This window comes from Pyrus communis, chromosome 12 (assembly GCF_963583255.1).
Source record: "Pyrus communis chromosome 12, drPyrComm1.1, whole genome shotgun sequence".
Classification (NCBI taxonomy): Eukaryota; Viridiplantae; Streptophyta; class Magnoliopsida; order Rosales; family Rosaceae; genus Pyrus; species Pyrus communis.
In genome coordinates, this window is record NC_084814.1 from 21,285,651 (window position 1) to 21,298,791 (window position 13,141).

At 36.8% G+C, this 13,141-nt stretch overlaps 2 protein-coding genes across 3 annotated transcripts; one reads left to right on the top strand and one right to left on the bottom strand.

Moving 5' to 3' along the window:
* On the top strand, positions 1–1,882 carry LOC137709685 (protein MHF2 homolog). 2 transcript variants are annotated; one of them, XM_068448670.1, is made up of 7 exons: positions 1–73; positions 155–203; positions 299–339; positions 476–515; positions 625–678; positions 777–881; positions 1,749–1,882. In XM_068448670.1, the coding sequence occupies exons 1-6, from the start codon at positions 50–52 to the stop codon at positions 878–880; spliced, it is 312 nt and encodes a 103-aa protein (XP_068304771.1). In that variant the 5' UTR covers positions 1–49; the 3' UTR covers position 881; positions 1,749–1,882. The 2 variants fall into 2 exon arrangements, with proteins under 2 accessions (XP_068304771.1, XP_068304772.1); XM_068448671.1 differs by lacking the exon at positions 1,749–1,882 and adding an exon at positions 1,594–1,737.
* A 238-nt stretch (positions 1,883–2,120) lies between these two features.
* LOC137709683 (leucine-rich repeat receptor-like serine/threonine/tyrosine-protein kinase SOBIR1) lies at positions 2,121–4,350 on the bottom strand. Its single transcript, XM_068448668.1, has one exon. It carries the CDS (start codon positions 4,146–4,148, stop codon positions 2,256–2,258), a length of 1,893 nt encoding a protein of 630 aa, XP_068304769.1. The 5' UTR covers positions 4,149–4,350; the 3' UTR covers positions 2,121–2,255.
* Positions 4,351–13,141: the final 8,791 nt, after the last annotated feature.

Sequence of the window (13,141 nt, forward strand, 5' to 3'; positions counted from 1 at the left end):
AACAAAAAAAAAAACACACAAGAGAAGAAAGAGCGCCTGATTCTCTCCCATGGAGGAACCCACATTTGAGCCTGTAAAACCCTAATTTCTCATCCCAATTCGCACTCAGAAACGTTCGATTTCGCTTCATAACATTTTGATTTGCATTTTTCAGGATCTAATTCACGCGATTTTCAAGATCCTCTGGTCCAGAAGAGCTATCGGTTTGAATTCCCCGCCAATTTTTGTTCCTTCTGCTCCGTCAATTTCTGACTTCTTCTTTCTCATATGACTTGTCCATTTCTGTTTCCGTTTCCAGAGCGTCAAATGATCGAAGGCACCGATGCGTTGGATGGCGAGGTACTAATTGTTCTTCCACATTTTCGTAAATTGATTGCTGTTAAATGTGGAAGTAATTTGGGGCAAGGAAGATTAGATTTCTGCTGTAGAAACCCTAATTTTGGTATTCACCGACATCAAACTTTGTCTGGTGCAGACCGGAGCTGGAACATCAAAGAAGAATCGCCCCACATCAGGTTTTAATCACATTATAGGTTTCACTATTTTTATGGGATTTTTTATTTGTTTGTATGTAATGTAGTTTTTTATTGTTGATGCTTACTTTGTTCCGCGATTGTTATGCAGCCAATGGAAATGCCTTAAAATTGAGCTGTGAACTTCTCCGGAATTTTACCACAGGTTCGCACAGACTTTTGGTTGCTTAGTTGAGATTGAATGTGGTCAGAAGTTTTGTGCGTTTATTGTGACATTTTGAGAAGCATTTTGTGTTGTGGCAGAGGCTGTGCAGCGTGCTGCTACAATTGCTGAAGCGGAGGGCGTGAGTAAAATTGAACCAACTCACTTGGAGCGGGTTCTCCCACAGTTGCTTTTGGATTTTTGAGGTATCCATGAGGACCCTAATCTTATTTTTTTTATTTGTTTTGCTACTTTTCTTTTGGTTTTCTTATGCTTTATAATTCCATTTGAATCCTTTACAATATGGATGCATTATTGGAAAGTAATGCACTTTGATAGGTGGTGTAACTTGAGATAAGACAGCATTCATACGCTTGACCCAAAGGCGGCCCTCACATCAGCTTTAAAGTAGTTCCCACAGAAACTGAAGTCTTGATATTTAGGTTTATGTTTCTCTGCTACCGTATGATTCACATGTCGAACCCAAGAAATTTCCATTTGATTTTCTTACTGTCCATGTAAAAAATTTAGAGATATTAACAGGGTTTATACCTATTGAAATTCATTCTGCTTAAATTAATTGTTCCTTTGTCCATGGTACATAAAAACATGTTTTCCTTGCTCAAGTGACCGGAGTTATATACTTTGCCTTCGAAATTGGAGTTTTATGTTTTGTATTCAATTGTCTCTGGCACCAATCACCATATGGTGAACTCAAGAATTTTGTATTTGGTTTTCGTTCATATTAAGGTAAACCTGTAGATAGTGATATCCATGCTGATTAGAATACTTTTCTTGTGACGGAGAAATGAGATAAGGATCCAAAAGAAAAGGCTGAAAATGAACAAGGCAATGAAAAAACCCTAATGTGGGGAAGTTGATTAGTTGCTTCCTATAAAACACTTTTCTTTTCTATAGGGATGGTGATGGAATGCCTTTACATGGGACCTTCATTTCTATGGAGTGCACTTAGATGGACTTTGATTTTCTTAGTGGAAGTTCTGTTTTGTTTTGAAGCATGAATCTGAGGAAGCATGTCTATTGATAATTTGACTGCCTGCGTTTTGCTTCAGGTTCCAAAATTTGGTGAACTAAAACAAGAGTATGGACGGTAATATTCTCGGAGGCATTGACAATAAGGTTGTTTCTTTGGAACCAAACCTCGTATTAGATGTTTGTTTGCTGCTATGAACTCACTTTGTAATTTTTAAGCTAGAATCCTTGAATTTCTGCTGGAAATCTTGGGAGTGGGAGTTTAGGATATGCATGATCTTTGGTGTACTGTAAATCTTCGTTGAATTAGTATAAGTCTAAACGACAAATTGCCCCTCATTCCTCTCTTCTTTTACTCACTTAACTAGCTCTGCTAGGTGACCGGAGACGGGATAGGTACAGATGAGCTCTGTGGAAGATAGGCAGGGGTAGAACTTTAAACAATGTTGGAATATCGTTTGAAGGGGAACACAATATTTTCTTATTCGTCGTGCTATTTTACATCATCACTTTCATTGAGAATACATATGAGATACAATTAATCTAGTAGGATTCCCATTGATAACAAACATGAAACATATATCCACCTAGTGCTTGATTTGAGACAGCATACACCTAACGTCCTTACTGTTAGGCCTCTCTTTCGGGTTATCCAGAGTGCAAAAGCAAGCAATCTTGAGAACCAGGAGCATTTGCTCCTCATATCCATTTCCCAACAGTTTCGGGTCGATTGCCTGCCTAGGGTTCTCCGAAGTCATGACGTTCCTCATCCACTTAACCAGACTCATCTCATTTGTGTTTTGGAAAAACTCATCGGATGGAAGCTTTCCCATCACCAGAACCCCCAACACCACCCCGAAACTGTATATATCACACCTGTCAGTGAACTTGAATGTCTGATGGTATTCTGGTGCTATATAGCCAACAGTTCCTGCCACATTCGAAGTTGAAATGTGAGTCTGAGCGTCCGGCATTGCTTTTGCAAGCCCGAAATCTGCAATCCGAGCTTCCATATCGTCATCCAGCAGGACGTTTGCGGGCTTGAGGTCTCTGTGAATGATGTGGGGGGTGTTGTCCATGTGAAGGTATTCAAGCCCTGAAGCCACTCCAAGAGCAATCTTATGCCGTGTAAGCCAATCCAACTCCCTTGTTCCCGCCGCAACTTGATTCAACATGTCTTGCAAGCTCCCGTTCTTCATGAACTCATAGACCAGGTAATGACAATCCGGTCGAGACACGTGGGCTAGCAGAGGAATAAGATTCCGGTGCCTAATTTTGCTCACGGTGTTGATCTCCGATCGGATTTGACGCATCTTCTTGTTCATAAGCTTACTTTCCTCGTCAGCGGTCAGTTCATCGGCATCTTTTGGGGGTTGAACTATCTTCTTTATTGCAATCATTTTGCCGTTGCTTCCCGGCAACTCGGCTTTATAAACCTCTCCACATCCACCCCTTCCTATGAGTTCCAAATTAACCAGGCCATCATCTTTTTCCAGGAAAGCCAAGTCCTCTTTCCTCTTGATCAGAGAACTGAAAATCGCAGGACCGCCATCTTTGCCGCCACCTTTTACTACGGCCAAGAGCAGCTTGAACAGCAGAGAAAAGATGAATCCGGATACACATCCGGCCAGTGCTCCGGCTAAAAACCCGAGCAGCCACCCTCCCACCTTCTTCTTGTTACTCTTCTTGTGCTTTTTTGGTGGAGATGGACCCGGAGCAAGAGCGTTATGTGGAGCTTGAGCATTAGGAGAAGGTGTGGAGTTGTGGTGTTTTGTGGTTGAATTCTCAGCCAAAATGTAACGTTTTGGCACATCGGTTGCTGAAATCTCGACCCCTTTCATCGTTGGCACCGAGCCTTCGAGGAATTCGTTTCCAGCGAAGTTGAAAGACCGAAGATTGCGAAAGGAACGAATGGTAGCTGGGATTTTCCCGGAGAAGAAATTGTCAGCAATGGAAAGGCTTTCCAGGTTGGGAAAATGCTTGAGGAAGCTCAAATTCCCGGACAACTTGTTGGACGAAAGGTCGAGGGTTCGAAGGCGAATGAGGTTAGACAGCGCGGCAGGAACTTCCCCGGAAAACTGGTTGTCTCCGAGGTTGAGAATCTCAAGCTTTCGGCAGTCAACGATTTGAGATGGGATTTGGTCAACGAGTTTGTTGTGAGCAAGAGAGATCTCTTTGAGCTCGGAGAGTCGCCCTATTGCCGGGCTCAGAAAGCCATCGAGGCGGTGTGTTTTGAAGACGAGCCGGGTGATTCGGAGGACGTAGGTGTTGTTGTCCGAGAGCCTGCGCTCGCAGAAGACACCGGGAGTGTTGCATGGAGCTGGTTGATTGATATGGAATTGGAAGCCCAGGGTTTTTTGGATGGTGGTGAGGGCTTGGAGGTCGGAAGGGTCGAGATTGAGTCTCGCGTGGATGAGGAGCAGGAGGGAGAGGAAGGTGAGGAGGCTGAGCTGGGCGGTGGTGCCGGATATGGCTGCCATTTGTGGCCGGAAATTTGTGTGTTTTTGGACTTTGAACTAGGACCAGTTCATACTTGTTGGTTGGCTCGGTTGTTGGTTTTGTATTTTATAGAAGGAGGGTGTGGAATAATGGACGGAATGTGGAGCCCCCATTCGCAGTAGATTCAAATCTCCAATCAGACAAGTTTACTCTGACTAAATAATATCAATTAAATTATCTCGTTAATGCCGTTTTTAATTGGTTCTCACTTTTCCAGCGAATCCACCCCCTTTTTCCCATAATCCAAGTTTGTAAAGTTCTTTTTTTGTTTTTTTGTTTTTTTTTAACCATAAACAATGTTATTCGCATATCTCATTTTATCTCTTACACATTCATTTTAATTTTTGATTGTCGGAACCAATGAATTGAAGAATAGCAAATGATGGAAATCATCAGTGTGTGTGTGTGAGGTAAAAAGAAGTGCTGGATAACACTACTCTTTGAGTTTTTTTTATATTAGCACTCCGTATATTGTTGAATACACGTCATATAAAATTTATTATTAAATAACTTATGCACTCCACTTAAATATATATTTTCTTCTTCCTAGTAGATAGCAGACGATTCAGAAGAGCATTCGTTGTAGAGCAGCAGTGGTGATGCCTTGCAAAATTGACATCCAGTTTGGTTGATATCGAACAGAAAATTGAATCCAAGGCACTCACAACTTTTCCAATATGAATCCTTGCAATCACTAATGCAAAGACTTGCATGCAAAATCGAATTTTCTTATGGCAAATTCGATACTAAATTATGTTACTCATTGGTGGCTTAATCAAACTCTCCCTCCTTTTAATGTAAACTATATCGTTGTATTAAATTTTTTTTTTTTTTTGAATTATCTGGGAATATTAAATAAGAGGTGATTAGCCTAAAGGCAACATTATTAAGCTCAAATCTATCATCGATATGTCTGTAAGTTGGATTCACCGCCTGCTCATACAATATATAATATACATTTAAATAGTTGATCGTGGTGAAGAAGATGAGTTTAATGTGGGGTTTAAGTGGCGATTGTAGAGTGTATGTAGAAAGTGTGGCGGGTGAGGGAAATAGTGGAATGCATGTGGAATGTATTAAGATAATTATAATTTAAAAAGTAAATACGGAGAATATTAAATAAGTGGAGTGTAGTTAACAAAACGTAAGGAGTTAATAAAACAACTTGTTAATTGTAAGATTAATTCGTCAATGACTCATCTTTCAATCTACTCATAATAATAAAAGAGTTAAATGTATGTTCGGATGTGGGTGTAGTTATATTACTTAGAACATATGTGCTTTCTTTATGTATTTACTAAGCATTAGGCTGCTGACCACTGTTATGATTAATCCTTAAGCGTTTAAGAAACAAGAAATGACGCTTAGACCTACCTAGGCACCTAGATTTGCCTAGGTGCCTAGGTCAGACTCTCGCTTAGACAGAAAATAGATAACTTCCATTTTGCGTTTTATTTTATTCAATAAATTGTTAGAAACTTATTAGATACTTGGACAAACACTCATTATATGTTTGTTCCAATGTTTTCAATATATTCTAGTACTTTATAATTTATATGTCATTGTAGTTTGCATTTATACATTCGAAGACAATTATATATTTATTTAAGTATAAGTAGACATTTAGTTATATATATATTATATAATAAAAGTAATTAAAACACAAAAATCACCTAGGCCCCACCTTAAGTCCTGTCTAGACAGACATTAAAATTCTGTCCACCGTCGACTAGCGCCTGGCACGTTTTAAAATCTCACATATATTTGAAATGGGTAACAAATTTCACCGTTGTATTGGAACCCCATTATACACGGCAATAGACTGCCAAATGGACTGCATATAGTCAAGCACTCAATATTTCGTAATTTCATGCCCCGTTCCTAGGGTTAAATAATTTTCTTGACTTGGAAGTTTCCAAGTCCACCCCCACTCAAATCTCCATCGGTCAAGTCAACACAAAGGCCAAGCCAAGTCTTTGGGACGTTTCTGGCCGTTAGATCCAAGATTATTTTTAAAAGGTTTCTTTCAAATAGTTATTTTGATATTGACTTTAGAGATAATAAGAATTAAAAGATTTTTTCGCTGAGAGATTTTTCGGTGTATCAAAAACACATTTTGATATTTTAAATGTAATAATATAATTGGTTAAAAATATGAAGAAAAAAAAATTTACAACCAGTTATATTGTAATACTTATAACTCGTTTGGATACGTTTTTAAAATAACTGAAAACGCTTTTGGTAAAAATATTTTTTGAAAACAATTCTTAGTAAAAATGCTTATAAATCTTGGAAAAGCACTTAAAGTGCTTTTAGAACCTAAAAACATTTTTTCTAAAAGTGTTTTCAATTATTTTTAAATTATATCCAAATAAACTCTTAATGTTTCAGACTAAAAATATTCCCTCCTTGCTATGGACAATGGGCCACCATCCCCTCCAAAGTCTCCCACTGGGGCCACTCCTCCAGTCCCAGTCAACACTCTTCTCTTCTTAATTTCCAGTAAATTATTTGCTTATTGTTTTGTCCTCATATATTATCTGCAAGTTGGAGCCGAAATAAAATGAAGAAGAAACGAGGGAAGAAATAAAGTTTGGTTTTCTTAAATGAATAACGCGTGAATGAGCACTAGACTGTGTTTTGTATGTAAAAGCAAATAACTCATTGCGGCTAAACATTAAAAAATACACTTTTATTATATTTATCCACACTAGGGTTACTACTCAACCGGTTTGAAATCAGTGATGATCCTTACCAAAATCAAAACAAGAAACTTAAGTATTTTTGTATGGTAATTTACGTTAACTTTGGTTTTTCATATATTTCGGTTTATTTTCGGTCTTTTTTTTTTATTTTTTTATTTTTTTTATTTACTGAAGATGGTTTTCATATATTTTGCATTTTTTTCCTTCCAAGTCCGGTATTTCACATTTCTCAATTTATTTGGAGAATACAAGCAATTCTAACATGCTAAACTCACTAGACAATGTAATTAGAAGTTCATTTATTTGAGTAGAAAAACGAATCAATATGTAAAAGTTGAACCAATCGATTGAACACATACCAATTATAAAGCTAATTAGTGCTCTAGCTAGAGTTTTAGAGATGTGGATGGGGGTGCAACAACGACAACATGGGAGATACAAAGAGGTTTAAAGAGAGGCCATTTAATATTACGGTCTAGTGATATTCCTTTTCACTTTTAAGTTAGAGGTCTTAGATTTGATTCTCACCAAAGACAAATTTGAACCACATTATTGCTAGCCCATTGTGAGACTAAGCCCCCCCTCCCCTTAGTGTCGATAATATTGTTTGTTAAAAAAAAAAAGAGATAAGGGGCTTTGCCCGATGGAGACAACAGAATGATTAAGGTTTTATTTTTTATTTTTATTTAAGTGATTTAGTTCGGTGTAAAAAGAAGTTTGATTGAGTTGGTTTTGATAAATAAGGGCAGTTTCAGAAATAATGTCGAATGTAAAGAGATAATGTTAGATAAATAAAATACAATGCAAGTCCAAAAGCAAGTTGGCCGTAGAGATGCAAAATATGAGTTTGAATTAAATTTTTCATATTTATATAGCCGTACTATTGCTGAACGTTATAGTAACTAATATTTATGTCCTTGATAATTTAATAGGCTTTTCCGCTAAAAAAAGGTTTTTAGATTGACATAACTTCTCACTTTGGCCATTGAGATTGAAAATTGATACAAGTGGTTTCTAAGTTTGTCCACCGTAAATCATTTTTGATATTTTCATGAAAAATCTATCAATATCATCTTCACATTGTCAAATAAACGACCACATAACCATTTTTTTAAGAACATTTTCATCAAAACCAGCCCCTTCACTTGTTTTTTTTTTCTTCACATTTTTCTCTCATCTTTCTTGTCTTTTGACCTTAGTCCTCATCTTTCTCATCGGAAGAGGATCCTCTCCGGATCCTCTTTGTAGGAATCCGGAGGATCAACCAATTGTGTCCGTTCATCATACATCGTGCAATCAATTTTCTTTAGATACTATGTAAAAGTTGAACCAATCGATTGAACACATACCAATTATAAAGCTAATTAGTGCTCTAGCTAGAGTTTTAGAGATGTGGATAGGGGTGCAACAACGACAACATGGGAGATACAAAGAGGTTTAAAGAGAGGCCATTTAATACTACGGTCTAGTGGTATTCCTTTTCACTTTTAAGTGAGAGGTCTTAGATTTGATTCTTACCAAAGACGAAATTGAACCACATTATTGCTAGCCCATTGTGAGACTAAGCCCCCCTCCCCTTAGCGTCGATAATATTGTTTGTTAAAAAAATAAAAAAAGAGATAAGGGGCTTTGCCCGATGGAGACAACAAAATGATTAGGGTTTTATTTTTTATTTTTTATTTTTATTTAAGTGATTTAGTTCGGTGTAAAAAGAAGTTTGATTGAGTTGGTTTTGATAAATAAGGGCAGTTTCAGAAATAATATCGAATGTAAAGAGATAATGATAGATAAATAATATACAATGCAAGTCTAAAAGTAAGTTGGCTGTAGAGATGCAAAATATGAGTTTGAATAAAATTTCTCATATTTATATAGCCGTACTATTGCTGAACGTTATAGTAACTAATATTTATGTCCTTGATAATTTAATAGGCTTTTCCGCTAAAAAAAAGGCTTTGAGATTGACATAACTTCTCACTTTGGCCATTGAGATTGAAAATTGATACCAGTGGTTTCTAAGTTTGTCCACTGTAAATCATTTTTGATATTTTCGTGAAAAATCTATCAATATCATCTTTACATTGTCAAATAAATGACCACATGACCATTTTTTTAAGAACATTTTCATCAAAACCAGCCCCTTCACTTGGTTTTTTTTCTTCACATTTTTCTCTTGATGTGGAAATTAACTTAACACACAAATTAACCCTCTTTTGACAATTGTAGTATATGTATAAGTAGGGATCGTTCTAAACCGGGAATTAGGAGGGATTGCTAAATCACTTGGAAACTGACTCAAAAACGTAAAACAAAGGTTAAAACACTAAACTAGACTCAAAGAATGCAAAACTACACACTTGAAACGCTAAAACAAATCAAAAGACTCAAAACAGCATCAAAACACTCAAAACTGCCTTAAAAACACAATCTGGGCAGTTTTGAGCACTTACACTAATTTGGACGAATTTGGGTGATAAATTGAATCAAAACACTTAGAAACACAAACTAAGACACTTTCTAACTAAATTGAACACTAAAGTAAAGGGGGATTTAGTTTTTGACGAAATTAAACAAAATGCACAGATTGCAATAAAGACAGAATGTAAATACGAATTTGATGAAAATATGGATGGAATGCTAGCTAGAAGGTTCTTCTCCACACATGTCACACTTGCATACAAGATAATTTTTAGTTGGTCTTTCGATGAATCATGAAACTCAACACCCCGGGTTAATTAGGTTCGCTTAAATTAACCTTCAAGTTCTCCTTAAGTTAATGAATTGGATGGGACAGCGCATACACAATTCAAAACATTCTCCAAAAGTCCTTTACGTGAAAAGCACAATAAAGATACAATCAAAGATCATTAAGCAACATGAAAACTATAAGTGTTGACGGGGCATTCGTTACTATAATGAGCATGAAACTAGTGCCAAGAATTCATTTAACGCGATCGTTTATAAGCGACTTCCACTACTTGTGAATATAAGTTTGTAACTATTAGGTGAAATTCACTTATATTCTAGCGTCATATTCATGCATGAAAACTAAGCGTGCACTCTCAATAAACATACACAAATAAGTTATCAATCAAGCAGTTAAACAAATTGAATCCACAACTCATGAAATTCCAACCAAAGGTAATCAATTTATATTGCAAGTATAAACATGGTTTTGAATCACCCCCTAGCTAACTAGGGGTTTAGCCTCTTATGTTCACAGAAAGAGAAACAAAATTGAAATTAAACATAGAGAACAAAAGATTGATTACACCAAAAACGCCCAAGGAATCCACTTGAATTTCTGCACGTTTAAGCTCCTCTTTCTTCTTCTCCTTGCTGCGGCAGAGATGTTTTTGGATGATTTGGGATGATTTTCTGGGTTGTAGATGGGTTTGTGGGGATATGGTGGTGCGGCAAGGGGTGTGAGTGGTGGAGGAAGGTTGGGAATGGTGGCTGGACTAGTGGGAAGCTACGGCAGAGAAGGAAATAGGGTGATGGTGGCTGCGGCTTAGAGGCTTAGGGTGAATGATGAAGAGAATGAATGAATGAAGAGGCTCTAGGGTGAAAATAAAGGGTACGGCTGAGATGTGGAATTAGGGTTATTGAAGAATGGATGGGAGTTGCGGCTGATATGGGATGATGAATGAATGAAAAGTTCCAACCTAGGGTGCGGCTAAGCTTTAGTTTATATAAGGTTTCAGAAAATAAAACCCTAGCTTGTTAAAATCAAATCAAAGGCTTCTAGAATTAGGAAATTAAATCAGAAAATTAAAAGGAAATTGGTTAATAGGTGCGGCTAGGGTTTTATTTGAAAGGGAAATAGGTTTAAGTTCAGAAATTAAAGGGAAAGGTGCGGCCAAGAGAAGGGTTAGGGTTTAGGTGCATAAAATGGGACAAAAATGCCCCCCCTTGCACGGCAAGGGAAGGGGAGAAGGGGAAAGGCCACGGCAAAGGTTGGAAAGTGGGCTAGGGCCTTTGTTTCGTGTCCTAAAGTGCATACAAGGCCTACAAAGTGGCTAGAAAATACAGACGTTTAAGATTAGGAAAGGTTACCAAAATGGGAAACCTAGGGTTAACTTTCCTAATTCAAGTAGGAATCCTCGTTGAAGTAGGAATCCTTCGTTCTTCAAGTCTTCAACTCATTCACCCCTCTTTTGATCCAAAAGACTCCAATTTGCATCTTCTTGCACACTTTGGCTTTATAATCTGAAAATACACAAAAGTGACTTTAAACACTCAAATAACTAAGGAAACACAACATAAATGCACAAGAACAAGCTAATTAAGTCGCATGATTATGCTCCTATCATCTCTCATCTCTCTTGTCTTTTGACCTTAGTCCTCATCTCTCTCATCGGAAAAGGATCCTCTCCGGATCCTTTTTGTAGGAATCCGGAGGATCAACCAATTGTGTCCGTTCATCATACATTGTGCAATCAAATAGAATCCAAATAAGCTCCTATTATATTTAATTTCAAATAAAAATTTTAAAATAATTTTTAACCATACGATGTACAATAAACGGACACGATTGATTGGTCATTTGGATCCCCACAAATAGAATCCAAATAAGATCCTATTCATATCTCATCAATTTGTTCTTGTTAGCACATAGAGTAAAGAAAAAAGAGTACCACCAATGCAGCCTTGTAACTATTGAAAACAAATGATAATAACTTACAATTAGTCACCCTATAAATACAAACCAACCACTACAATACCATTTACCAAGTCAAAATGCAAACTAAGGCAACCTATATAAGGAATTAACAAAAACCCTACACCTTAGGACAAATTGATGAGAGAGATGTCTAAGGCTAAAAACACGAGAGAGATGAGAGAAAAAAAAGGCAAAAAGGCAAGTGGATGGATCGATTTTGACGAAAATACCCTTTAAAAACTGGTCACGTGATTTTTTTAATGATGGTGTTGACAAATTTTTTACGGAATGATTAAAATGATTTACGGTGGATAACGTCAGGGAGCACTTGTATCAATTTTCAATCTCAAAGACCAAAATGAAAAGTTATGCCAATATCAAAGATAATTTTGGTTTTAAAACATAATTTAATATGCCTTTACAAGTAGAGCATAATGAATGAACAAAGAACACTCGTTAGCTGCTACAAATTCAACAACAACTCTTGCATCAACTTGAACACAAAATAATTAAAATTGTAAATATAAATTAGACACGAATTCATCGAGCTGCTGCTGAATTTGCAGCAGCCAAGTAATATAGATAAACAACATACCCTTGAAAGCAAAAATGGCTAAACAAATAAACCTTACAGAAGTTGACCCTCGACTAATTAGTGCGGTCAAACTTTTGTGCCTTGTCGGCTGATTGTCTTTTTCTAAAGAAAGAAAATTTACATATACTCATTTGTATTCTTATTCAGACCGTCTAACATAATTTAATTTCAGTCAGTTCTATAATTCTGTTTCTTTTTTAATTATATAAAAATTCGACCAGGCGTTCGGATTTTGATGAAATGGGAAATAGATTCCTGATCCAGATTCCGTCCGAACAAACATGGCTCATCATTGACTGAGAGTACCTTCAATGGAGACCTTAAAAGAATACTCATCACCGTATAAACCTCACATTTAAGGGCAAAAGGCTTCCAATGAGTCCGAAAAGAAGTCACTGAGGTATGTGATAGTATAAAGACGAGTTGGAATTCCTATAAAAATCCTCAAACGTAAGGATGTGGATAGGGACTCTAAATGGTGGTACCCAGTTTGAAAATTTGGAAAAATTGGATGGCCTTCAACCCACGTGAATGCAAAAGCGCCAAAGCACAACATCAGTGTAGCCCTACTATGCACAGAGGCAGATTCTCTGCCTCTCACTTTCTGTGCCTATTTGTGTTCTTTTGTTTTTTGTAGTTACTGTTAAGTTATGTTAACATTTTATATTATTTTTTTATAAAGATAATAAGATAAAAAGAAATAATAATATAAAATATTGATGTGGCTTAATCGTAACCACACAAACGAAAGAGTACGAGAAGTGAGAGGATAGAGAATCTGCCGCCACAATGCACTTGCTATCTACGGTTTTTTTCTTGCTATGTCAAATCAACAGCTTGGATTGTTTCATAAGATCTTCTTTTCCTTATTGTTGGAGATCCAACAGCTACTTTTCAAACTCCCAATTTTTTTTTCCATTTGTTTAGGATTCTACTATAGGGACTCCTTCGTTGAAGCAAATATTTTTTAGGGACCCGTACATTCTTGTTGAGTTCCTAAAATGTCTTCAA

Bases quoted from the DNA above. Each gene is read 5' to 3' on its own strand.
- LOC137709683 (XM_068448668.1), bottom strand. From the start codon at position 4,148: ATGGCAGCCATATCCGGCACCACCGCCCAGCTCAGCCTCCTCACCTTC.
- LOC137709685 (XM_068448670.1), top strand. From the start codon at position 50: ATGGAGGAACCCACATTTGAGCCT. The intron at 74-154 runs GTAAAACCCTAA...TGCATTTTTCAG, and splicing joins AGGAACCCACATTTGAGCCT to GATCTAATTCACGCGATTTT. The intron at 516-624 runs GTTTTAATCACA...ATTGTTATGCAG, and splicing joins GAAGAATCGCCCCACATCAG to CCAATGGAAATGCCTTAAAA.